This window comes from Phocoena sinus, chromosome 1 (genome assembly GCF_008692025.1).
Source record: "Phocoena sinus isolate mPhoSin1 chromosome 1, mPhoSin1.pri, whole genome shotgun sequence".
In the NCBI taxonomy this organism is placed as follows: Eukaryota; Metazoa; Chordata; class Mammalia; order Artiodactyla; family Phocoenidae; genus Phocoena; species Phocoena sinus.
Window position 1 is genome coordinate 171,321,230 of NC_045763.1, and position 27,214 is coordinate 171,348,443.

The 27,214-nt window shown below is 39.0% G+C and overlaps 1 protein-coding gene across 1 annotated transcript in view; it reads left to right on the plus strand.

Moving 5' to 3' along the window:
• The window catches only part of USH2A (usherin), an 815,986-nt gene that overhangs the window by 302,477 nt on the left and 486,295 nt on the right, over positions 1-27,214 (plus strand). Inside the window, 8 exon segments of the mRNA XM_032639255.1 lie at positions 4,398-4,524; positions 11,621-11,722; positions 13,347-13,526; positions 14,535-14,665; positions 16,802-17,075; positions 21,896-22,099; positions 22,226-22,306; positions 24,925-25,119. Of these exon segments, the coding sequence (XP_032495146.1) occupies positions 4,398-4,524; positions 11,621-11,722; positions 13,347-13,526; positions 14,535-14,665; positions 16,802-17,075; positions 21,896-22,099; positions 22,226-22,306; positions 24,925-25,119 (1,294 nt within the window).

Sequence of the window (27,214 nt, forward strand, 5' to 3'; positions counted from 1 at the left end):
TTATGATCCTGAGACTGGCTGCCAGAAGACTCCCTCCATCTCATCTTTTTCATCGCCTTTTCAATGATCAGATAGACAGGCTGGTGTAGACCAGAGCAGAGTTCAAGGAAACATTCACAAGGGCATTGCCAACCACTTCCTCCCCCTCTTCCCTCAGACAGTGGCCTAGAGTGCTTCCCTCTGCCTGTCCCTGCCCTATATACCCAAATCGTAACCTGTATACAAAATTGGTACCTGCTAGGCAAGCATTAATGAAATTGTTATAGCCAAAGTTGGAGGACCAGGGGAATGCAGAGGGTTTAATGATGCTTACAAGTGCATTTTTACCTGGAATAATAATATCCCTCTAATAAAGCAAAAGTTACCTGCATTTTCAGGAAAGTGATAATTAATCTATACAAAAGAAAGTAAGGTGTTGGTTGAGCCGGACTGCCTTAAGATACATTTGAGAAAATGTGATCAGATGTATCACAGTGCTTGTGATGCTGTCTATACATGAGTCCGTGAGCTCAAGCTAGCTGGGACTGGTCCTTCCTCACCACAAAGGAATTTATCCAGGTTAACTGGACATATTGCTAACTTTTTAATGAAAGCCCAACATATTATCAGGCAAAGAGACTGTTGAAACTGAGGAATGGAGAATATTTGGAATATTCTTCCATTTTTTTCTCTTTTGGGGTAGGAATATGAATACAGCTTTTTTTTTCTCTCTTTTTTTATTGAAGTAGAGTTGATTTACAATGTTGTGTTAGTTTCTTCTGTACAGCAAAGTGACTCAGTTATACATATATATACATTCTTTTTCATATTCTTTTCCATTATGGTTTACCACGGGATATTGAACATAGTCCCCTGTGCTATACAGTAGGACCTTGTTGTTTATCCATCCTATATATAATAGTTTGCATCTGCTCATCCCAAACCCCCAATGCTTCCCTCCCCAATCCCTCACCCCTTTGGCAACCACAAGTCTGTACTCTGTGTCATAAATACAACTTCTTGAACAAAGTTAGAGCTACCCCAACTTTAAAGAAGCTTAGGAGTTTGTTTTATATGTCCCCCATTGACATTTCAAAGTATTTATATTTTAAATAACTCAGGTACCACTTTAAGCCAGTTTTCTTTCCTTTTGTCTTTAAAGGATACGAGATTATCTAATGAACACCTTTTTGTACTCATCAGACAAGTAGTTATTTGCTCTTTGTGTCTTTCTTATCTGAGTGTACAATCCAGTGAGGGCAGGTCTGTCTATTAGTCCCCACATACACCCTTGAGGCTCAGTACAGTCCTTGGAACATAGTAGCTATACTCATAAATAAATAAAGGCCCGTTGACTGATTGGTTGACTGAGTGGCTTGATAGCTATTGGTAAAATAGTACTCATGGACTTCCCTGGTGGCGCAGTGGTTGGGAGTCCGCCTGCCGATGCAGAGGACACGGGTTCGTGCCCCGGTTCGGGAAGATCCCACATGCCGCGGAGCGGCTGGGCCCGTGAGCCATGGCTGCTGAGCCTGCGTGTCCGGAGACTGTGCTCCGCAACGGGAGAGGCCACAACAGTGAGAGGCCCGCATACTGCAAAAAAAAAAAAAAAAAAAAAAAAAAAAAAAAAATAGTACTCATAATTGCAGAAATTACCCAATTTCTAGGATAAAATTTCCAGTTCTTTAATGATAATTTAACAATTTAACTTATTTGTTTTCATCTGTCAGTTAGATACTTTGATTTATACCGATGGTTATTTTCAAATTAGTGTTCCTGAATCCATTCAAAATAATTAAATTTTGAGTTGTGGAAAGAGCATTTTGTAGGAATTTAAAGTTACTCTCTAACACGTAGTTTCAAAATAACTGAAGTCATTGTGTACTTTCTTCTTTTTAAAATATCTTAATAAACTTAAGTAACGAATTCTTTACATAACAATATAATTCTACATAGAGGCATAAAAACTTATTTGGCATTCCTTCCAACTATCCGATTCATTCTATGAAAAAATATTTGGGGGAAAGGAGGAAGATTCTTCATAATATTTAAAACAGGGCATATGTTTGCCTATCATAAACTGAACACTTAGAATTATTGTTAAGAGTCAGTAAAGTTACTCTATTTTTTAATTGCTGTATGTTTTTGTTCTCTCTAACAATTAGCTAGAGTCTTCCTATTTTCATTAGATTAATTTCAATTTGGAAATACTTGATCAGATGATATTTTATTGACCAGTAATGACTCGTGGTTCTCAGTTAAATGTTTTTATGTTCAGTGACATTAACAGGAAATGCACATAACATTCTGACTTCACTCAGGGAAATGGTGAAAGTGAAAGCTTTCAAAAAAAATTCCGAATAGCATCTATTTAACATGTCTGATATTTTCCAGATGGAAAAAATAAACTGCATCATATGACATCAGAATTGATCACAGAATTGTTCTCTTAACATTGGTGAGGTAAAATAATCTTAAAATGATCATCAAAGAATAATACACTAAGTTCCTCTAAGTATGATGAAAATTTGGCATACTGAGGCTGTGTGTTATGTACTTGAATGTGTCGCCAGTCAATGTGATTTCGATGTCGAGAACTATTAATGCTTCAGACTATCGCCAAGCATGATACGAAGAACCACTTACTCAGACACCTGATCTTTAGAATGCAGCATCGTCTGTAACAATTTTAACGCTAACTAAGTACACTTTGATGAGACAGCATTTAATAAAATGCTCATTAATTTCATCATTAGCAAGGGTATGCTAAGAAGTAAGCCAGTTTCTTATGTCACGCCCAATTAGCATCCCATGCTAGTAATCCCATTAGTATTGTTGAATTCACTAATGGAAAAACTAATGGGCATGCTACCAGGGCACATTAATTGGGCGCGACACCAGTTCTGGTTTTAATTATTAAACTACGATAATGTAATGTGTGTTTGTAAAATATTAAAATGTTGAAATAGGGTTGAGGAAAATAAAAGAATATGTAGAGGAAAGAGGTAGAAGGAAAATCAACCTACAAAGAATCGAGGACTTACCAAAATGGTCATCTTTCTAGCTGATCGAGTTGCCTGTAAAAGTTGGGATATTGTCCACGTGAGAAGCAACCCACTCCTACTCATGGGAAATTAAAAGCTCTTTTTTGGTAATATGAAATTCTGTATGTCACACATGTTGTCATGCTCTGTATGAGGGCCGACAGGAGCCAATTAAATGCATAGAATGGACATGGTATACTGCTGAAGCTATTTTAGGGAAATATAAACAGAAATGTTTTACTGAAGGTGGTGTGATTAACGTTGCAATTTTTGTGACATAAATCTTCACCATATTGCATCAGATAATTGTCAGTTTTGTCTTTTTTGAAAAACAGTATACCAAGATTATTAGAATTTGGTGAAACAGTCCAAGTAATTGAAAAATATATTTTGTAATATTTTACCAAATCTTATTTTTAGCTTTTAAAAAATTTTTATTGATTGAAGTTAAGTATTGCTAAAGAGATCTACTTTATTAAGAAAGAAAGAAAAAAATTGTTTTCATTTAGAAGGTTTAGAGTAATTTTCTGGTTGTTTTTATTTTAACCACAGTAGTAGCAAATGATGATGGTGACAAAGTTGAAATATCTTTTACTTAGTCTTAAGTGTTCACTAACGTTAAAAGAGTATCATTGTGCTAACCAGAATATACATACCACTAAAGTGTTAAGATGAAATGTTTCTTTTCTACTTTTCTTTGTTTCCTTATCCTCACCTCCTTTTAGCTAGTATCTGTTCTTAATATCTGCCATTTCCTAGTCTTATCCACTTAGGAACTCATTTTTAACTATACTGTTACCTTAGGCAAAAGTATAAATGTTAGAATTTAGACTACAAAGCATTGAGTGTTAAGTTTAACCGCTATACTTGTGCTCAAGGCATTAGTAACTGACTAATTTTTAGTGTGAACCTTATTCCTTCTTGCTTTACGTAGTGTAGTGAAGGTAAAAGAAAATAACTTGCCAGACATTTCCTTATCTTTAGAACAATATTATTTGAATAGTATTTTATTAGTTTTAAATGCTTCTCTTTTTTATATTTCTGCCCCCAAATTTAAAATATTAGAATAGAAAATTCATTACCTTTCTGATGAGTATAGTTACTCAAAATCCAAGGGTACTTTTAAGAGATTTTTATTCCAAAGAGAAGCTCTTTTCAGATTTGAGCACTGAGGTGACACAGAAGCACATCAGAGAAAAGCCAGAAGGATGTATCAACTTTAATTTTGAGTTCTGTTTAAAATGTGTGCATGCTTGCATCTGGATCATGTTGAAATTTGCCAATTGGTTTTTAACAAATATACAAATATATATGTGTGTGTATGTAACATGTATATTCACTCATTGATTTTTTTCCCTCATTCATTCCCTTCAGGGGTCTGCAGTAGAAGTTACCACAACTAATGATGATGGTAAACAATATAGTGATGGCAAATGGCATGAGATAATCGCGATTAGGCATCAGGATTTCGGCCAAATCACACTTGATGGGAAATATACAGGTAAGATCTTCTTTGACATATATGAAGGGCTCTATTGATGTGCTGATGTTACCGTACTCTTCTGTTGTTTATATTTGTTCGTCTCTTCTTTCACCTTTATCTCCACTCAACTTCATCTAAATTGCTGTTGAGTTTGCCTTTGGGGTGCTCCTAAAATGATGAAGTCTTGGCAACTATCTTCTCATCTACGCAGGGTTTCAGTAAAGCAAAAATAAGAGTAAAGTCATCAATAGCAATTTTGTATCTTTTTCAGGTCTTTACAATTTGCAAGGGCTTTTACTTCCCTTTCACTTATGTTCTCTCCTTATGTTCCTCTATTATGACCTCGGTTATTATATGCATTTTAGAGATGAGGAAACTAAGGCTCCAAAAGGTAAACTTCTTCCAGTTAAGACAGTTGGTAGGCAGCATTCTGGGACATGTATTTTTTCTTTGCAATTCTAAGTTTCTTTTTCTTTCTGTCCTTCCCTATCTACCATCCCCATGTAATTGTAAAAGTTACAGTACGATGATGCAGGCTTTTATTAATTCATTCAGAAAATATGAAATTTTAATGAGCACCTACTACTGCTCTAGGAACTCTGGAAACAAGGAGAAAAATTTACACTTTAGGTGGGAGAGGGGCAGGAAACAGAATAAATAAATATTGAACAAATATCAGGTCGCGGTACATTCTGAGAATGTATAAAACAGGATAAGAGGAAAAGGGGTGTGTGTGTGTGTGTGTGTGTATTGGGGAAGGGATGTTTTGATTTTACAAAAGACTGTTAGAGAAGGTCTTTCCGATAAGGTGACATATGAGTGTAGACCTAAAGGGGACAAAAGGGCAAACCAGGCAAATGTCTAGGAGAATGTTTCAAGTCAAGTGAACAGTAGGTCCCAGGGCCCTGAGATGGGAGCATACGATATGTGCCATGTCAAGGACCAACAAGGAAGCCAATGTGGGAAAGAGAGGTTGAAGGGGCTAGTGTTACAATGTGAAATCAGAGAAGCCACTGGGGCTGTATTACATAGGGCTTTGTGAGTTTTTACTTGAAAAGAGGGAAGCCATTGGAGAATTTTGAGAGAAGGGTAACATGACATGACTTCTTTCTTTAAAAGGAACACTCTGGCTGCTCTTTTGGAGATAAGTTTTAAGGAGAACAAGGATGGAAGTGTTGACCTAAAACAAATAGATTGCCATATGCTTTTCCAGCAAAGATGGGTTTATTCGGGATTGGTAGAAAGCTGCAGTTCGGGGTCTGCAACCATGATGAGCCACTTGTAAGTCCCCGCACAGCAACGGAAGGAGAACGCTTTTATGGAGGGCAAAAGGAAGTTGGGAGGACTGTAGTAAACAAATAGTCCATGGCTTTTCATTGGCTGAGTGCTTGCCAGGAAAGAGGAGGTGTCTTTCTTCTCCCTGTTGGGCTCTGCTCTCACCACAGGGCATGAGACCTCCTTCTGGTCTCCCAGATCTATTTATTTGAGGTTTCTGTTTATTAATTTTTTATATGTCCCCCTTTTGATCATGAACTTTCTCTCAGAGCATCACTGATCGAGTCAGCTTTTCTAATTTCAATGGCTTTTTGTTCCTCAGTGCCAGGAAGGACCTTTCCTGTGTGGGGGGTCTCATATCAGAAGGGAATGCACAGACTGGAAACCTACTGAGGTCATATTCGAGTAACAAGGGAAGGTAGAACGGAGAACTCTCAGACACTTTCTGTCTCAATTCCATATGTTATCAAGATCATAGACATTGGAGATCATCTGAAGCATTATGTCATTATGGACATATGTCATTGTCCAAGGTTTGGCAATACACTTCCTAAAGACCTGGTCCAGATATCTTCAGAAAGCTGCCTCACCAGGTGTTGTCTGCTTCAGTTCTGGGAAATATTTACTTTCAGCTCACCAGACTTTTTGAAGTCCCTTCAGAATTTGGTGCTTTGTTTAGGCATGTCACATGAGTCCAAGAATCTATTCCTTGGACTTTGGCGGCAGAAGGGTTGGTTAGCAGTACCTGATAGGGGTCTCTCCAATAAGGTTGAAGAAAGTTCCTCTGGAGGTGTCTTTTCCAGTAAATAAAGCCTTCAGGTTGCAAGGTGTGATGCTTAAGGTCTTCGTCTCCTGAGAGTGTACTGTAAAGAGATTGCTCTACCAAAACATGGTTATTTTTAATAGGAGCAATTTGGCCCTTGTGTTATTGGAGCATCTCTCCTCTTTTCAGTTGTAGGTCAAAAAAAAAAAGCAGTAACCAAGTGTGTTGGGTGTCCTGTGACTGTTTCAATGGGTGAGAATTTTTGAGTTACAAAAAGTGTGGATCTGAGATTTAGAGGGACCAATAGCAATGCTTTGGGCCAAGGTATTTGTATGACCTCTACACAGTGTGTCAGTTGGGTCTAATAATGCCATTACTGTGATCGACTAAATCAGAGGATTGATGCCACAGACTTGTTGAAGTACCTGGCCAGTAAAACAGGTTCCTCAATCACTATGAAGTCCATCTGTATCAAAGCGTAGCCCTTGTTCTGATACCAGATGCCCTAAATATCAAACCTGGGTTTGGGCAAACTACAGTTTTTTCCTTGGCAATCTTATGTCCCTTTAAGGCTAAAAGCTTTAGAAAGTGGATGCTGTCTTCCTGTGAGTAGGCTTTAGAAGATCAAAGAAGCAAATCATTCACATATGCAACAAAGTAGACCTGTAGGAAACTTTATATCATCCAGGTCAGCCTTCAGGATTTACAAGAAATAAGAAGGACTCTCAGTAAAACCCTGAGCATTACTGTCCAGGTGAATTGTTTTTCTTCCCAAGTAAAGGTGAAAAGGTGTTGGCTAGCTTCATCAAGTGGAATACTAAAGAATGCACTGCATAAATCAATTACAGTAAAGAATTTGCTTCCAGTGGGAATGGATGTTAGAACGTCTGAGGATTAGGAACAACAGGGCATCTAGGGGTAACAATGTTGCTTATTGCTCAGAGGTCCTGGACAGACCTCTACCCTCAGCCCTTAGGTTTTCTCACAGGTAAAATAGCATCCTCACAGGAATTAGTACAGGCATAATGAGCTTTCGAGCCTTATAATCTTCTATGATAGGCTTTATGCCTTGAAGGGTTTCTTTACTTATAGGGTATTGATTAATTCTGGGAAGAGGTTTTGAGGGATCTATTTGAATCTTGATGGGAAGGGGTGCTCTTTGAAGTTTGCCAATATCAGTTGGAGATTTTGCCTATAAAGATGGTGGTGGCTGATTCAATAGGGACACATGATCAGTGTTTCCAAAATCCGCTCTAGAACTGTCGGAGACAGAACAAATAAAAGATGTCAGAGGGGTCATTTAATTTACCTGGTTGGTGATTTTGATGGCTACTGTCAAATTCTAGATTATCTCCTCCTTTTGGAAGAAAGAATTTCCAGCATGATACTTCTCCAAGAAGTCTCAGCCTAATAAATGGGTAGGGGCAGAGGAACTAAGGAGAAAAATACATGTGTGTCTCTCAAAGGGCCTAAAGGACAGGGAATAGGTTCAGAGACAAGAGCCTCTTGAGATTCGTTAGAGATTGCCACTATTTGAACTGTGTTGGTACTCGGAGGCAGAGGCTGCTTTTTAGTAATGGGTTGGAGCACTGAGTGTGTGACCATTAGGACTGGAAGAGATTCAACCCCAATCTTGAGAAACATTTCTTTAAGCTGATTAAGACGGAGAATTGGGAAGAGCCCCTATAGTTCCTCAGAGCCTGTCATTGAGTAGTTGGCGGATATTGGAAAGGTTAGTCAGAGGGCTGAAGACACTGAAAGCACTTAAATTTGTAACAGTCTCTTTTCCAATATCCTGGCTATTTTCAATAATACCAGAAACTAGGAGGATTTTAGTTTCATTTAGGAGCCTTCATTTGCGTAGTTGAAGTTTAAGAATTTAGACAGTCTTCCTTTTAGGTGATTCAGCTATAGTGTGAGAGAGCAGTTTTGACAGATTAATCAAAACTAGATGGGACATAGTTTTCCATTCCATCCTGGTCCTTTTCATTAGAAAGGAGAGATCCCAGTTTGGCCCATTAATAAACATGGAATTAAAAGCTACCCAGGTGGAATCAACATCTGGAAGAAGACCAAAACTTTGCATAAAAATAATCTGAATTCAGTTGTGATCATAATGAACAGGTTCATCAGAGTTTCTTGTGCAAGACTGAACTTTGTTCCAGTTGACAGTCTTTGGAAAAACCCTAGGAATTGCTCAGTGAAGTCCCCTAGTGATTGCTCAAGCCTGATCATATAGTAAGTTAGAGGGCTGATCTCCTGGTTGTTATCCTAGAGACCTTTCAGGATTTTCCCAATTAGCAGTTCTGATCCAGTGCTGGGTCTGGCCATCACCAACAAACCCATGAATTAGCTAAGGTATGTCAGAGAAACCAAGTTGATAAGTTTGAATGACTACATTCAATTCCTCATCAAATCTGTGACAATCTTCAGTTACTTTGGGGATATTTTTGACTGTGGCTTGCAGTTCAGCTTTAGTCCAGGGAATATAAGAAATTAAGGGTTTAGCTTCTGGAACCTTAGAAGGCTTAATTTTAAAGGGACAGGTTCTGATAAGTTCAGAGGAAAAGGGAGTGGGGAAAGTTTCAGAGAAAGGGGAAGTTTGGTGAGAGAATTATTGCGGGGGGGGGGGACTGAGGGTCTAGAGGAGGCATAGGCAGTAGAGAAGGAAAGGAGAAAGATGGTTCCAGATGAGTCTGGCCATGAGGAGCTGAGAAAGAGAGACAAGATGGTATCAGAGGTCGAGCCTGAGACAGAGAAGCCAAGGAAGAAAAGCCTGAGGTGTGGAGAGCCACTTTGTCTTTCTTTATCCACGTTTGCCTCAGTTAATCTTAAAATCTCATTTTGCTGAGAGACAATTTTAAGCTCCTAATTACATTTAGAAATCTCAACATGCCAATCAAAATAGGCATACTATTCAGTTCTGGGAATTTCTGAGCTATTGTAGTCCAATTAACTTTGAGGATTCCAAAAATTCCCCATAATGGCCATTGATATGCTAAATTGCCTTAGGTCAGTTTGGTCCATTTAGTTGGAAATGCACATGAGGAAAGACCACACTTTTTAAACAAAATTGTCCAGAGTCCCTGTCGGCAGGGGCTCGCTCAAAATATGTAGATAACTGGTATCTCATTACTCAGAAGTTTGTCTCCAGAGTGAAAGAATAATTTTTAAACAGCTCACAGTTCAAATCAAACTGCTCACAACTCAAACAGCATGCAAATTAATACCAGCCAATTCTAGGGAAACAGGTTGGTCCTGTAGAAACCAGGCCCAAGGTTTTTCAGTCATTTCCAAAGAACAGCCCTAATTCCAAAGGAATGGGCTGAAGCCTGAAAAACCAGCAGAGTTTCAGTGAAGCAGCCTCGATCCTGAAGGAACGGGCTGATGACTTCTCAGCCAGTCTTGGTTGAAACAGTCTGATCTCAAAATTAGACTGAAGTTCCAAATGAGTACTCAGGTACAGAACAAGGCCTTAACCAGAAAAAACCTTTAAGCAGAACTTGCATAAAGGCTGGAGAGCTTCAAACGCAAAGAGGGTGTGAACTCAGATCCAGGAGAAAGATTTACCTTCAAACTCCAGAGTTGGTAAGAGCAGTGAGCACAGTGGGTAAGCAGTGAGCACAGTGGGCTTCTTTGTGGGTACCACACCTGTTTGTTCACCAGAACTGGAGCCTTCAGGGGTTTTCTCTGATCCCCATAGGGTCCACCAAAATGTTGACCTAAAACAAATGGACTGTCAGATATTTCTCCAGCAAAGATGGGTTTATCGGGGATCAGCAGAGAATCACAATTCAGGATCTACAACCATGGCAAGCCAAGTGCAAGTCCCACATGGCAAGGGAGGGAGAAAACTTTTACAGAGGGTGAACAGGAAGCTGGGAGGACTATAGTAAACAAAGTGTTCATGATTTTTCATTGGCTGAGTCCTTGCCAGGAAAGAAGAGTCTTTCTTCTTCCTGTGGGGTTTGCCTTCATTACAAGGTGTGAGAACTCTACCTTCTGGTCTCCCAACTCTATTTAATTGAGGTTTCTGCTTATTAATTTGTTACAGAAGCATGGAGACCAGTGAATAGGCTTCTGCAATAATTCTAAAATAATCCAGATAAGAAATGATCGTTTCTTGAACCAGGGAAGGAATTGTGGATATAATGAGAAATCTGGATGTATTGTAAATGTTAAGGAATTTGATTGAGGTAGAGCAGGGGTTGGCAAACTACCACATGTGGGCCAAATCCAGCCCATGCCTGTGTTCATAAAGCTTTATTGGCGACAACTGCACCCATTGGTTAGGTATTGTCTATGGCTGCTTGAGGCTGTGTGGTCTACAAAGAGGAAAATACATACTACCTTGCTCTTTACAGAAGACTTTTGCTAACCCCTGATGTAGAGCATGACTGCAATGTTTGGGTCCTTTAGACTGTAACTACCATAACTAAGGTGGGCAAGTTAGTGAGAGAAGCAGATTCAAAGAGAGATTTTCAGATTTCATTTTGAACATGTTAAGTCTTAGCTACCTATGAGGCATCCAAGTGGAAATATCAAGCAGATTCCTGGATCTGAGTTCAGGGAAGAGTTCCAGACTAGAGATAAAAAAATTGGGAATTGTCAGCTAAAGGTGGTATTTAAAGCCAAGGTCCCAGATATAAGTAGGGCTAATTAGAGTTGTTTGGGCTCTGAAAAAAAAAATCCCCCTTCTCCCAAAAAATGATGGAGTAAGATAGACATTTTAACAGATTTGCATTGTTATGCAACACAGTCAAGGACCCAGGCCCCTTCTGATCTTTGGTCCTGGGAGTTAGCACAGGTACCCAGCCCTCTCTTCATCCTTCTAGAGGGGATTAGGGTATCTGTGTAGGTGGAGAAAGAGATCTGAGAACGGAGGAAGTCTGGGTCATTCCAGCATCAAGATGTTGGGGTGATGAGGAAGAACCAGTGAAGAAAAGTAACCGATATGTAGAGAACCAAGAAAGAGTGGTGTCTAGAAGCCCAGGGAAGGGTTTAGTCATTTGTTAAATTAGTAGAAATAGATTATCCTGCTGAAGTTGGAATTCTCATCTCCTTTTTCATCCATAGGCTCCTCGGCCACCCTGAATGGTAGTACTGTTATTGGAGAGAACACAGGAGTGTTTGTGGGAGGGCTGCCGCAGGGTTATACCATCCTCAGGAAGGATTCTGGTGAGTTTGGGAAAGGGATAGAATTTATATGTTGTCACCACATTTTAGAATCAAGTTGCATTATTTTAAAGTATGGGTAATAGTATTATTTTCTATCTCATGCTGTATTTCCTACATCTGTATGTCAAAAGTTTCCTTTAGGTATCTTCTTTTCTAAAGGAACCATGTACTACTTGTATTTCAATTTTTAGTACCCAGTTCTTGATATGTAAAAGCAGTTCATTAAACTTTTGCTGAAATGAATTATACTAATTTCAGTCAAAGCTATGTTATTTAGGGATCAAAAACTTTCAGTGAATTTTTTGAGAAGGATATATTTAAATCCTCAAGACTGGTTATAGTTACCTCCTTAGAAATACCTGTAGAGAAGAGACGGCTTTCATTTGGCTACTGTAGACTGGTGGAGAAGTCTCTTGAAAACATTCACACACACACACACACACACACACACACACACACACACACACACACACGCACGGATTGAAAGAAAGAGAAGAGAGTCTTTGTCCTAGTTCTTTGCCCACCAAGCACAATTCTTGTCTCTGGTATATCCAGGCATCAGGAGGAGAGTATACCCCAATACCAAGTATCCCTCCTGTAGATGACATCTGTCCATTATAAATAAATAATTGGACATTGCGCATATAAATTGACCTTGTAAAACTTTGATTGCTGGTGAATACCTTCCCTGACATCAGGTCATGAACTCAAAAGCTGAGAGCTAAGCTTTCCACTGACCTGTAAGGACACTGCCATATGAAATGCAACCTCAGCTACAGGTGCCTTCTCGCCCTCTCTGCGTTTTTTGGTGTTTTTTTTTTGCTCTCTAATTCTCTCATTTGCTCACTTTCTCTCTTTCCCAACCTCTTATGACCACCCTACTTACTGTATTCATAAGCCCCACACTTACCTGGTCTGGGGAGTTCAAAAATTAAGCTTAACATTACATTAATTCCTAAAAATGAAATGAAATTATTGCTTTACTTGTGTAACAGACTAGGTCAAAATGGCGAGGGAACTAAACTATAAACTGTAGATTTAATAGATAGACTTCCTTTAAATCTTACTTTTGAAATGTGTTATTGCACATTTATTTTTAAGACCAGTGGCAGATGAGATCCCCTTGTTAGTTCAAGAGGCAATAGTCTTGCTATTACTATAAAACCAAGGTTTTTGTGCAAACAACTGTTTCTGCAGATAAGATGAGTCTGAACCAGAGCGAAACATTACATTTGTTACCACCTACCCTAGCTGATGGTGTGGTGTTTACATGAGTTATTAAGAAGTTTGGGGACTTCCCTGGCAGTCCAGGGGTTAAGACTTCGCCTTCCAATGCAGGGGGTGCGGGTTCAATCCCTGGTCGGGGAGCTAAGATCCCACATGCCTCGTAGCCAAAAAAACCAAAACATAAAACAGAAGCAATATTGTAACACACTCAATAAAGACTTTAAAATTGGTCCACATCAAAAAAAAAAAACTTAAAAGAAGAAATTTTTAAAAAATTTGTAGTAAGTAGGTAGTGAGAGCTATTGACTATTTCTTTGATTTTAATGGCACATCAAATTCATTGCTTGAAAAGAATTTCTCAGAATACATATTTCTTGATATCTCTCAACCCCTGCAGACATAATCCGAAAGGGTTTTGTGGGCTGTCTCAAGGATGTATATTTTATGAAGAATTATAATCCCTCTGCTGCTTGGGGGCGTCTGGTTTGGCAGAGTTCTGAAGAGCAAATCAACGTGTATAACAACTGGGAGGGATGCCCCACTTCATTACAAGAGGGAGCTCAGTTCCTAGGGACAGGTAAGGTTCTAAAATAGACACTGGTCATTGCTTAGCTTGTATGTTCTATCTTTGGTGTAATTTAATCTCTCCTGATACAATTATTTTGACCTCATATGAACCTGCTATCTCAGAAATACCTAGTTATGCCATGATGCCCATACATATATTCTCAACGTCTGAATATATAATATAAGTAGTAAGACTCATAAATACATATTCATGTGTAAGATCTCTGGCAGTTTGGGGTTTACCTATGGTAGTGCCACTAATGTCCATTTGTAAGTCCACTTTTTTATTTAGAATATAGTTTTACTCAGATGTGTCAAAGGAGTTTTGTCAGGCTAATCCACACAATATCTGTTTTATCCCATGATATAGACTGACAGCGTTCCTAAGAGTAAAATTTCAGCTGCGTGATGGGGTAAGTAGGGCCTTAAGGGAGAGCTAGAGAATATGACCACCATCACTGCCATTGCTCCAAAGGCTGTGGCAAAGGTGAGACATAGTGTGCCCGGCATACGTGGCACCTACAGTCCCTGTCTAGCGGCCACCCAGGGTAAGGAGTGGAAGGGAATATGGTGACTTGGCCACCATGGCTTGTTTTTGGAATAAAGGCCCACTATTGCCTGCTACATTTATAACTCAGTTGGTTAGATATTAGGTTCGTTAAACTACCTTCAGAACAGAAAGCTAAATAATATTATACCCTGTGCACTTTTTCGTTGCTTTTCCTCATCACTGTCATTATCCAGAGTTGCAACTACTTATTGTTAATACTTAGATAAACTAGTAATAGTCTTAATTGTATCCATGACTTAGTAACTTGCTTCCTCTTAAAAGGTATGTCAAGTTCATTCTGCTACTTCCGTACATTACAAGGTGAATTTCTTAACATTGATCTGCATCCTCTTTTGTGAGAGATTTATTTAACGACAGAATATGTCCTAAGGTTGTCTCATGACACCCTTATGATGCTAACAGTATTGCTTTGCACATGCTAATCTGTACATGTTTTTTTCTCTAAAGGGTTCCTGGAACTTTATCCATATTTGTTTCATGGTGGAATGGACTTTGAAATTTCCTTTAAGTTCAGAACTGACCAATTGAATGGATTGCTTCTTTTCATTTACAACAAAGATGGACCTGATTTTCTTGCTGTATGTTAACTAATTTACTTAAAAATGTTAGATCCAACTTTAAAATCAATAAACCATGTGTTTACATTATACTTAATTAGGGTTTCTTTCCAAATTCACTTTTGCTTTTATTTTTACCCCCATGTCACTTTCACTTTTGGAATCCTGTGAAACATTTTGTATTTTAGGACCATGATGATTTTTTAAATGACCATTATACTTTGAAAATTATAATTTTAACAAAACAGGCTAATTATTAGGAATTGAGGAAATGCAATTTACCTTCCCAGTATATGAAAAATGTTCCTTCATTATCTTTTATATAATAGTGTTGAAAGAATATATATTATATATTTAATATTTCACACACACATATAAAATAAAATATAATAGTACAAGGAACACTCATGAACCTACCACCCAACCCAAGAACTAGAATATTATCAAATTTTTGCATCTACCTCCAGGCCATCTCTTAGCCCATTTCCCTGTCTCCCTCTAGAGGTAATATGTAATCATAATTTTGTGTTTATTATCTCCTTGCATTTTTGTAGTTTGAACATCATGAGTGAATGCCTAAAAATCTTAGTTTTAGAAATTTGTATAAGTTTCTATCTTTAGGCAATTGCTTTAGCCCTTGACATTGTTTCTGAGTTATTCATGTTCTCCGTGTATTTTTCATGGCTGGGTAATAATATATCTCTTCTCTTTTCAACGAAGTAGTGGTCGTTCCCATGTTTTTGCCATGGTGAATAAGGCTACTCTGAACATTTTTATAGGATGTACTTCTTATGACCAGCAGGGTGAACTTTTAGTGTAAGATATTAGTAGAAAGAATATGGGCTTTTGGCATCAGACAGACAAGAGAAAAATGATTATTTTTCCATATCATCAAATTCCTCCAAAATTTTGCTTCTGCCATATCCGGCAGAACCCTTTCTTTTTCTTTCCCCCATATGTATCCTTTTATCTAATTTTGTATCTTTTTCTAAACCTAATGTGCTCGTACATGTCCCCATGCCACTGAATGTGTTAATCTTCCTGCTGGAGATTCTCCATGAATCTTACATACTTCCAAAAACCTTACTTCAAACCTTTGCCAATTGCCAGGGAACAAAATGTGTTTCTTCTCTCCGATCTCTTTGTACCCCATCCCCATCTTGTTTATAATATTACCGCACATGTTTGCCTCTGCTATTAAGGCAGTGCAATTCTTGGGGGCAATTTCTCTTGTAGTAGCAGGTTTACAGACCATAGTAGGGGAATCAGTATTTATTGAATGAAAGGATAAAAAAGTGAATGACTGTTTACCCGATGTACTTCACAAAGATGATTTTTACATAGGAAAGTAATAATTTTAATATATTATTTAATTTGTTTCATTGACATGATCTCAAATTTTTAAGTACCTTATGGTCACTAATTTGACTTCTAACAAAATAAAAGCATAGTAGGTAAAATAATTATTGAGTAAAATTTTGAAGAAAAACATGGAGGCATTTCCTTTGCCATGCAAATGTGAGTAAAATATGTTCGTATTAGAAAATGGCACTTTAACCTGAAAGAACAGACATAGAAGCAATTAGGTTAGTTAGAGATTTAGAATAGTAACACTGAAATATTGAATCAAAATACATTTTACAAATTTGAAATTGAGTTCACCAGCCAGTTAAAATAAGCTTAATCAGGCTTGACATTTCATTTTCTTATTGTCTTGTCATATTTTTCCCTGAAATTAAGTTGATATATGAAGTAGTATTTTCTCATTTTCTAAAGATTCAAATAAAAATAGAGTCATAGTTTAAACTGTTCTCTTCAGTCATTCAGTCACTTATGCTAGGGTTTAATCTTTTACCTATGCTGCATCAAAAAGAAAAAAAAATGGTTTTGCCTATGTAGTATTGCATTACATCGTATCATCGTTACTGGGTATAAATTTGTTTGACTCATTACAACATCCGTCATGTCAATTATAAGCTTGCAGAGTACTTCATTATGTGTTACTCCAGTTCTGCTTAGAATAAAGTGGGACATTTTTATAGAGTTCTTTCAGGGAAATTTCTTGCTTCTCTTCAAGAAGTTGACCTTCTGTTCTCTTCCAAACTGCCATTCTGCAGTCCTTTTATATACCTATTTTCTTTTTAATATGAAATACAGATGGAACTGAAGAGTGGAATATTGAGCTTCCGGTTAAATACTAGTCTTACCTTTACACAAGTGGATCTCTGGCTGGGGCTGTCCTATTGTGACGGAAGGTGGAATAAAGTGATCATTAAAAAAAAAGGTTCCGTCCTATCAACAAGTATGAATGAACTGATAGAGCGCGTGTCAGAATCCAGAGCTCAGCCACTGATGGTGAATTCCCCCGTCTATGTGGGAGGAACCCCACAGGAGCTGCACGACTCTTATAAACACCTGAAGCTGGAACAAGGTAAACTCCATCGGGAGGAATTCCCAAGTTAGTACAGCCCTGGTCCTACCGGGTCTTGGTGGTTCTGTGTTTCAAGACAAAGCAGTCAAATCAGGCTGAAAGCAATACCTACTCACCCCTTTTCTGGAAGAATTTTAAGCTCTAAAAATAAAAAATAAAAAAAACACTTCTTCAAATAGTTTTGTATGTTGCCCTTAAGGGTGTGCTCTCATCTGTATTTATAATCAATATATTTATTCTAACATATCTTCATCAAATATAATTGTAATTTATATATATGTATGTATGTGTGTACACATGTGTATATATATAAATTACAATTATATATTATAATTCTTATATATATATAATATATTTACTCATGTTTTTCTTGAACTCACGTGGTTCTGGTTCTTTTAAATACTGATCATTATCTGTATTTACAGATTAAAAAATAAATTAGGTTGGTGTGTACAGCCAAGAAAAATGGCCTTCAATTCCCTGGGCTTTTTCCTGACGTAAATGCTGTTTGTCTCCATGCATTTCCACGGAGCTCTCATGCAGCAAAGCACATGAAAGTGTGGGTTTACTTGAATTTCAAACACACTTGTGAAAAGTCTGTGTGTCATTTATTATCCATAACCATCAAGGAAAGGAAAAGTATGTGAATGTGTGACCTACAACCAAAGCAAGCCTTTAACTCACGTAAGGAGTTTGAACGTAATCAGAGAAATTATTGATTAAAAAAGGCTAACAGTGAGTTCATACTGTGTGACAGGCATGGTTCTGAGAGCCTAATGTGGGAATAAGTGGGTCAGTTCTTCATAACAAGCCCATGAGGCAGGTATTATTATCTGTATCCTCACTTTACAGATGGGGAAACTTGGGGGCAGGGAGGAAGGTAACTTGCCCAAGGTCAATGACCACTAAGCAGGTGGCAAGCCTACCCATCTCGGGCAGCCTGGTGTCAAAGCCCACTCTTCTTATTATAGTCAAGTGCTCTCTTTCATGGGCATTGGCCAATGTTCCTTTCTATCAAGTGGGGAAAGTACAGAAACTTCCAGCTTGCCACCAAGCATGTTCCTGTGTAGAAAATGTTCTCTCTGTATTTCAAAATCTATGCACCCTGAATGGTTAAAATTTCCACGAAGCAGTCTCTGCCTATTTGGTAAGTACATAAAGATTTAAATGCCTTTGAATAGAAAATATATGGCAAGCTCTAAGGAGACGTTTAGAAGGGTACTAGTAGGAGTTAATGAATATCTGGGGTGGAAGACAGTAATGACATTTTCAAGGCACTTAAGATGTAACAGCAGCTAAAAATATTACATTCATATAAGGGCTTCTTCTGGTTTTCAGGCTTCTGAGGTTAGAAAGAGCTTGAAAACTCTTTATAGGAGCAAAATTACTTGATTCTGTTTACATCTAGGAAAAATCCCCTGTATATTGGGCATTTTACTCTCAAAGTACACCAAAACCCATTGTTATGGTGGTCCTAGAGACAGGGCTAAAATTGGAATTATAAGATGATAATGATGGAAGTTTAAAACATCAACATAGATCCAAGGCGAACAACAAAATCTACACTATGACTAAGACTGTGATACTGAAAGATATTTTATTTATGGATAATACTAAATTTTTATCATTGCAATATCATCCATATCAGTGGTTCTCAAACCACTTATAAAATATTGAAGTATAGTAGCTGGAATATAGTAAGAACGCAATAAAATTAGCTATTATTATTATTACTATTCAGGATCCATTGGAATTGCATGGAAAGGTTATTTAAAATGCAGATTTTATGCCTTTATCCTCTAAGATTCTGACTCAGATGTTTTGAATAGTAAGAGTTATGTAAATAACTGCATGTTTTTGTTTTTGTTTTTGCCGTACTCGGGCCTCTCACTGTTGTGGCCTCTCCCGTTGCAGCGGAGCACAGGCTCTGGACGTGCAGGCTCAGCGGCCATGGCTGAGCCTAGCCGCTCCGCGGCATGTGGGATCTTCCCGGACCGGGGCATGAACCCCTGTCCCCTGCATCGGAGGCGGACTCTCAACCACTGCGCCACCAGGGAAGCCCTAACTGCATGTTTTATACAGTGAACAGGAGAATATTCACAATATAGAGGTGCTTCATGCACGTAGTAAATTGCAATTAAAACCAGTCATGTTCACTTACCTGTAGCTTTTTCAGTCCACTATCAGTAGTCATAAAAACCTTTCTACACTTCTCCATTAGCATCCTTTTTCAAAGGCTCTATTTTGTGGTCCTACTAGGGCTATTTTTTATATCCATTAATGTTGCAATCTTCCTTTAAATCCAATGCAAATGAATTTTCCTCTGTGTTTTGGAGATGCTGGGCAACATAATTTGCTGAAGAGGTACCACCTCAGATCATGGGCATTTATCTAGGACTAACACTTGGGACAGCACTCACCTCTGGGTTGAAAGTGAGCAGGCCATGGCATGTGGTCTCCCAGGTTATGGTCTGTCCAAAGCCCTGAGCAGAGAGGTCAGGAGTGGGGCTGAGAGTCAGCCATCCTGTGAGCCCAAGTGTCCCATCGTTGGACCGCTTCCCCCTGAACAGCTACTGTCTCTCTGATCTGTCAACTCAGGGTTCTTGTCCACCTTCCAGCTACTTAGAGACCTGGGGGTAGGATAGGTGTGGGAAGTCGCTTATGATTTTCCCAAAGGCAGGGAAGCAAGAAAAGGAGGCATCCCTAGTCTTCCCACAGACAGGCCGTCTCCCCTGTTTTTATCCTCGCAGCCCATTCATATACTCGTTGGGGAGTATTTCCGGTGGGAGGGTTTCTGACGGTGCAGAGTTGGAAGAATGGTGCAAATTTTGACCAAACCCTCTGACTGCCCTGAGGGTAGTACTGTGAGGACCCCACACTAGAGCCCAGGCATCTGTACCCCCAAAGGCCTGAGGCCAGAGTCCCATTTCCTAAGGAGGATTCCTACTTAGAAACCTCATCCTGTCACTTTCTGGACCTTTTTTTCTTTATCTCCAGCGTGAAGGAAGCCTACCTCTGTGACCTTTCCCAAATTTAAATTTGCATCTTGTGTATTAATGTTTAAGACATTTCTTTAAAAAAAATCTTTTTAACATGTTTACTTGTAATAAAGTACGCCTAACGTACGATTTACCATCTTAACCATTTTTAAGTGTACGGGTCAGGCATCTAGTACATTCACGTTTTTGAGCAACCATCGCCACCATCGATCTCTAGAACTCTTTTCATCCTACGAACCTGAAATTCTGTACCTCTTGAGCCATAATGGGACATTTCTTATAAGGGCACACTGACGTTTGCCAAAGCTATCTTTCCACTGTTCACATTTTATTGATAGGGAAACTCGAGGACAGAGAAGTTAGGTGACTCAGCTCTGGGCCATCAGAAAATTACTACTGGTAAAGAAATTAGCATCTGAATTTTCAAGAAGTTGCTTTTATATTGAGCTTCATTGCTTTCGATTCAATTCACCCAACTTACTGAGTATCTACTGTGTGTTGAAGATAGACTAGCAGTATTGGTCAGTCGGGCCTAAAGGAACGTGAATAATAGCAAAGGCATTTGAAAGGAAATAGGCTTCGACTTAAAGTGTTAGAAGACAGAATAACACACCATATAAATGCTGAAGAGAACAATATGGTCATTGTTACCGTTAACTCATTTTACTGTTCGGCATTGCATTATGTTTTATTTCCATTTCCTGCCGACGTGCTTTCATCTTGAAAAGAACTAATCGTGTGTTTGGGGCCTTTTAGACTTGACAGTGTTTTGTTCAAGAAAGAGAGTGTGTGCTCCAGCGATCTCAAACACAGTCTGTTTGTCCCTTCTTTGACAATTGTGGGCAGTTTTCTGAGCAGAGTACTGCCAAACCGCACAGAACTGATCTCTGTTTACACAAAATAGCAAGTTATTCAAAGCCACTGCTGTTCCCCGGCTGACAGGTTGCCCTATGGTTCTCTAAAAAAAAAAAAGCAGTGCGCACTTCAAACCCACCTCCTCCACATTCTCTGTTAAACTTCCCAGAACTGAATGCCCCATGGTCATTCTAAAGTTGACTGAGTAGAATACACATTCCAGGAAACCTCCCGTGTTGCTGTTGCCAGAGCTGAATTTGGTCCCTGTCACGAGAACGTGAACCTAAAACTGGTGATCGTTTTGCACAGTCGAGATTATGGAACTCAGTGAAAACGGTAGAGCACAGTCGTAGCCCCCTTGTTCCCTGACTTAACTGGGATTCGTTCTCTGTCTATGAAATGATCGTTACGGAATTCATAGCAATATCTCAGGATTTTAGTGTATTTTGAGACTATATTCTTCCTCCTACTATTCATAGGAACCTCAAAATGTTATTTTTTTTCTCCAGTAAGCTTCTTGAATAATCATGTTCATTAAAATACTATTTTTTGGCACTTAGACACTGACTTATACAGGTAACTTAATTTTCCAGGATTGAGGGACGTGTAGATACCCCCTCACGATAATGTGTATTTTATTTCATGGGAATAAACATAAAAATGTGTTCCTAAAGAGATATAATACATACTTCTCAGTTGAATCTAATTCAGTCAAATTACAATTATCAGCTTATATATTTTTTCAAAATAACATAAATATAACTATTTCCTGCAACGGCTTAGCCTGAAAAAAAAGCAGGGGGAGGCATAAAGGATCTCCCAAACGAGGCTTGGAAGTTTAAAAATTGTGTTTAAAGCCCCCCCTTGCACAATTTCATCAAAACGTAGTACTACAGGAGGCAAAAAATGATTGGTAATTAATGATTCAAGCCCGTTATGTGACATTCATCCCTTACTGTTTGCTAGGTTTCGGTGGTTGCATGAAAGATGTGCAGTTTGCACAGGGTGCTGTCGTTAACTTGGCATCTGTGTCCAGCGGTGCTATCAGAGTCAATCTGGATGGGTGCCTGTCAACTGACAGTGCCGTTAACTGCAGGGGAAATGACTCCATCCTGGTTTATCGGGGAGAAGAGCAGAGCGTTTACGAGAGTGGTCTCCAGCCTTTCACAGGTAATGTGGAAATGCTCCACGTTCGATGTCCCACGTCCCCTCCTCGTCCCCTCTTCCCTCCCTGCCAGCCCACCACTAGCCTACGCGAGTCATATGTTAACCTTCTACTTTTTACTTCCATTTAAGAATACCTGTATCGAGTAATAGCCTCCCATGAAGGAGGTTCAGTACCTAGCGACTGGAGTCGGGGCCGTACAACAGGAGCAGGTAAATACCACTTATCTTAACATGTGTATGTGCACACAAATGCACACGTCGGTGCACGTAAAGAAAAGGAAGGGCTCTCACCCGTGAAGCAAGCAGTACGTTTGTAATCTTGTGACAGAGCACGCTCTGGTTTGCAAAGGCACCCGTCGTTGGTAAAAATGCTTAGCAGATCCTTGCTTTTGATTTTTCAAGTATTTAATAAGGATTTTTTCAGGCTTGATTCTTTCCTCTTCAGATGCAGAAGAAAGTAAGTTCAGGTTGCTCTTAAAGATGAAATGGGCCCACATCGACTGTAATTTATCTAAGAATAGGAAATCTTTACCAACTGCTCAGACCCCGAAAAGCTAAAATCAGGATTACCTTTAGGTAGGGGTGATAGACCCTTGCCTCCCCAGTGGAGAGCACATTTGAAACCTGCACACTGGTTGGAAGCGGATGTGTCTTTTATCACATCATGGCAGGTGTTTGCCTTGGTGCTTACTATTAGGGTCTTAGAATGACTCTCCCATGATAGAAATTGCTGAGTGGTCTAATTTTTGTTTGTTTGTTTGTTTTGAGTTGAATGGGGAAACAAAGAGGAAACGGACTACTATATTAGAGCTAATCTCAGATAAGTGATTTATAAGTGCTTTGTCCTTCTGACAGTGACCACAGAATCTTTTCACATATTACCATCACAGGGAGGCATGCGTTAAAAAAAGTTTTGTGAGATCAGTAGCCTTCTACCATTTTGGAGAAAATATTTATTTGTCAGAAAGACAAATACATTTCCATATGATTGACACTTGTGCCTCTTGAAGAAGATTATCCTTAGCAAGTCACGATTTGTCTATAAAGATGTGTTTTTTACCACGATACCCTCTCATACTTATTATCAATAACGGGTTACTAACACAGGCATCCTTTGAGGAATCTTTTTAATCTAAAAGATAATTAAGTACTGAGATGGGCTACTAATAAGAATTTTCAAAGCTGTCTGCCTACAGATTTTCCAGAAGAGGCCAACTTGACACTTTTCCAGGATGATTTAAATCATCATCTATTTATAGGCAAGACAATGAACGGAATGATCCCTTAAAATCCTTTTCAACTTTAGAGCTTGGAAAAAGCTCTGATGTAAAATATTCATTCGTTACTGGCATGTCCTCTGCCCCTATCTCACACTTCTCTACTTTATTAACAAATATACTATAAAGCCTGCTTTCAGTCTAATTCAACAACGTAAATAGGTGTCTAGAAAGTGCATCACTTACATAGCTTAATAGTCTCCATTTTGAGTACCACCGAGAAAGTATGCAAATAGAGCTCTGAATTTATAGCAATGATCTGACCACAAAGTCTTATGCCATAAATTCATATTTACAATCTGACCACAGCACCAAGCAGCTACCTGCTCCCATGGGTTGGAGAATAATTGCACTATTTAATTATTTTTGAGTCAGTTTTGCTCTGTCCCTTATGAGAAGACCATCTGTTAGACAGGACTCTACTTTGCTCTGTACCACATTTCAGAACTAATAAAATCAAAATCACTCCCATTGTCCCATTACTTGCAACTTGATTGTGTAGCCTGTGTGTTTCCAGAAGTGCCTGTGGTGTTTTACCTGCTCAGACAGTGGTTCTCCGCCTCTGTGCTTCCTCATATCCCTTACGGTCACATTGTTTCCCTTAAAACTGTCCTGTTTTATTGGCCTGAACAGTAAAGGCAGAGAAGGAGGCTATTTGATGGGGGTAAACCAGAGTGATCCTCCATCCACAGGGCTCAGGAGTCCAGGAGCGGTCAGAGCCTGTCTCTCATCCATCATCCTGCCTTGAAGTTCCTTGGGCTTTTTCTCAGTGTTCCCAGTGCAGTCAGCTGTGCTGAAGTCGTTACTGATCAGAACCGTAGAAATATCTAATTAATAATTAAGGGTTATAGCTTTTTAAAATTAGGGCATTTGGCTTATAAGTGAGGTTTTGCAGCAAGTTCCTTTAAACTTGCCTCAATATTTGGTGGTGTTATTTTGTGATGCTCCAAGGAAAATGATTTTGTAGAATCTCAAGGGCACCAGCTCCTCTACCCCGCCTAAATGCAATTAGGAATATATCCTATCTGGTAGAACTTTGCTTTTTTAAAATTAGTTGGAAAAACAATTGAATTTGGCAAACAGGATCAGACCTTCAAGTACAATACAGTCACCACATTTGTGATATTTTTTGGCTAATACGTCGACAATATAAAAGTGTCAAAACACTATGTATAATAACAGTCTAATTATCTTGCTTCAAAGGAGTACATAATTATATTGTTTGAACTTGTTATCTGCCTACCATCCACCTCCTTCTTTATGAGTGATGTTTAAAACATGTCGGATACATTAAATGTTTTTGGAAAACCTGGACTGGGCTTGAAAGAACATGATGTCAATGGAGTTTTGATGGTTTTGAAATATCGCTTAAACTGAATGGCTCAAGATGTGCAGTCATATTAAATCAGTGCTGAAAAGTTACAACTCTAATAAATTGTATTTATGCTAATGGTCGAGTCTGATTTACTGCGGCCATTAAAAGTGAAGAATACGAGCAATAGTCTTCTCAGAACTGCCGTTTCCCCTATTTTCTCTTTTATCCTTTCACAGCTCCACAAAGTGTGCCAACTCCCTCAAGAGTCCGCAGCATAAACGGCTATAGCATCGAGGTGACCTGGGATGAACCTGTTGTGGTTAGAGGTGTAATTGAGAAGTACATTTTGAGAGCCTACAGTGAAGATGCTACCGGTCCGCCCCGCCTGCCCTCTGCCAGCTCTGAGCTTGTTGATACCAGCACCTTCACAGGTAAAGGCGACTCCTCAAGGGAGTAAGTCTTATTAATTTTCTTTTTGGTTTGACTTTAAGTAAAAGCGTCCTTCAAGGCTTTTTCCCCAACGCATTAAAGATTCCTATATTTTGCCTGATTCAAAACAACAAGGATTGAGCTTCCCTGGTGGTGCAGTGGTTGAGAGTCCACCTGCCGATGCAGGGGACACGGGTTCGTGCCCCGGTCCGGGAAGATCCCACATGCCGCGGAGCGGCTGAGCCTGTGAGCCATGGCCGCTGAGCCTGCGCATCCAGAGCCTGTGCTCCACAACGGGAGAGGCCACAACGGTGAGAGGCCCACGTACCGCAAAAAAAAAACAAAAAACAAAAAACCAACAAGGGTCATCTAATGATATGGACACCTCTATCCATCTCGGATGGAAAGGATAATTCTATAATGGTTATGGGCTCTTATGGATAGCTTCATTACAAGGATGATATTCTCGCCATCCCCAAAAGATTAGGTCACAGGGCCCTCGTGCCCTTAATCAGGTCCTTGTACCTAGGATCTTTATACATCCTAAAAAGATGTATCTTTTAGCATTCCTACGTGTACACATGGGGCCAGCGACCTATTTCACCATGCAAAAGTTCGCTCGTTGGGACTAGCCCAAGTTCACAGCACTGTTATTTATTGTAAAATTGTTGATTAAACCTAATTATGTCAAGGTAGAGGAGTACTAGAGCACCGGCAGTTTGACGGGCAAACCAGCGAATCAATTTCTCACGGCGTGGCACGGTGCCGTGCTCGAAGTCCCGCACGTGTAGTAAGACAGCAGTTTTCAACCTCATGAAATGTTAAGGCCCATTTAAATGGAAAGTCAAATTTAAGCCTTTGACCAAAAAAAAAGTAAAATGCATCAACAGATTTAATAGAAAAAAGTATTTTTCCTCTGTCAGAGGCTTTCATAACTTGACAAATTTGATGGATTATAAAGTAGCCTTAATTGTCTTTCTAACACATCTATCGGTCAACTCTCTCAAACTTTACTTCAGTTTTTTTTAGATTCCTTAGAATCTACAGCCCAAATACACAACCGATTAAAAAAAAAACAAACTGGTATCTTTCACTTCCTTCCTCCCTCATTTTACCCATCCAATAAAAACCCAATCTGATTAAGCCTTTGCCCAGGCTGTGCATTGCAGCTAAGTGGGCTGGAAAACAATGAGCAATTTATCACTAAAATGTCTCAATCCCCATTTTCAGATGGACACTCAGTAATGACACCAGTCCTACCATATGTCTGTAATTGCCTTCTCCCATTCTCCTCATTAAATATTTTATATTTTTTCAAACTCTCTAAATGCTAACCTGTCTTCCTTATCACACTCAGCTGGTAGTCTTATATACTAGATCATCTTAGATACCAAAAAAACTCCAGAATCTATCATAAAGAATTTCTGTCACTTTCTTACTACCAAATATATGCATTAATTGCATTTTTTTTGACTGACAGGGTTGTTATTAGGGGTTAAGTGAATTAATGAATGCTAAGACATTTTAATGGGTTTTGGGCATATAAGAGGTATTTGCCATCATTATTATTATTATTTTTTTTTTAAACATCTTTATTGGGGTATAATTGCTTTACAATGGTGTGTTAGTTTCTGCTTTATAACAAAGTGAATCAGCTATACATATACATATGTTCCCATATGTCTTCCCTCTTGCGTCTCCCTCCCTCCCACTCTCCCCATCCCACCCTTCCAGGCTGTCACAAAGCACCGAGCTAATATCCCTGTGCCTTGCGGCTGCTTCCCCCCAGCTATCTACCTTACTACGTTTGTTAGTGTGTATATGTCCATGACTCTCTCTCGCCCTGTCAAAACTCACCCCTCCCCCTCCCCATACCCTCAAGTCCGTTCTCCAGTAGGTCTGCGTCTTTATTCCTATCTTACCCCTAGGTTCTTCATGACATTTTTTTCCCTTAAATTCCATATATATGTGTTAGCATACGGTATTTGTCTTTTTCTTTCTGACTTACTTCACTCTGTATGACAGACTCTAGGTCTATCCATCTCATTACAAATAGCTCAATTTCATTTCTTTTTAAGGCTGAGTAATATTCCATTG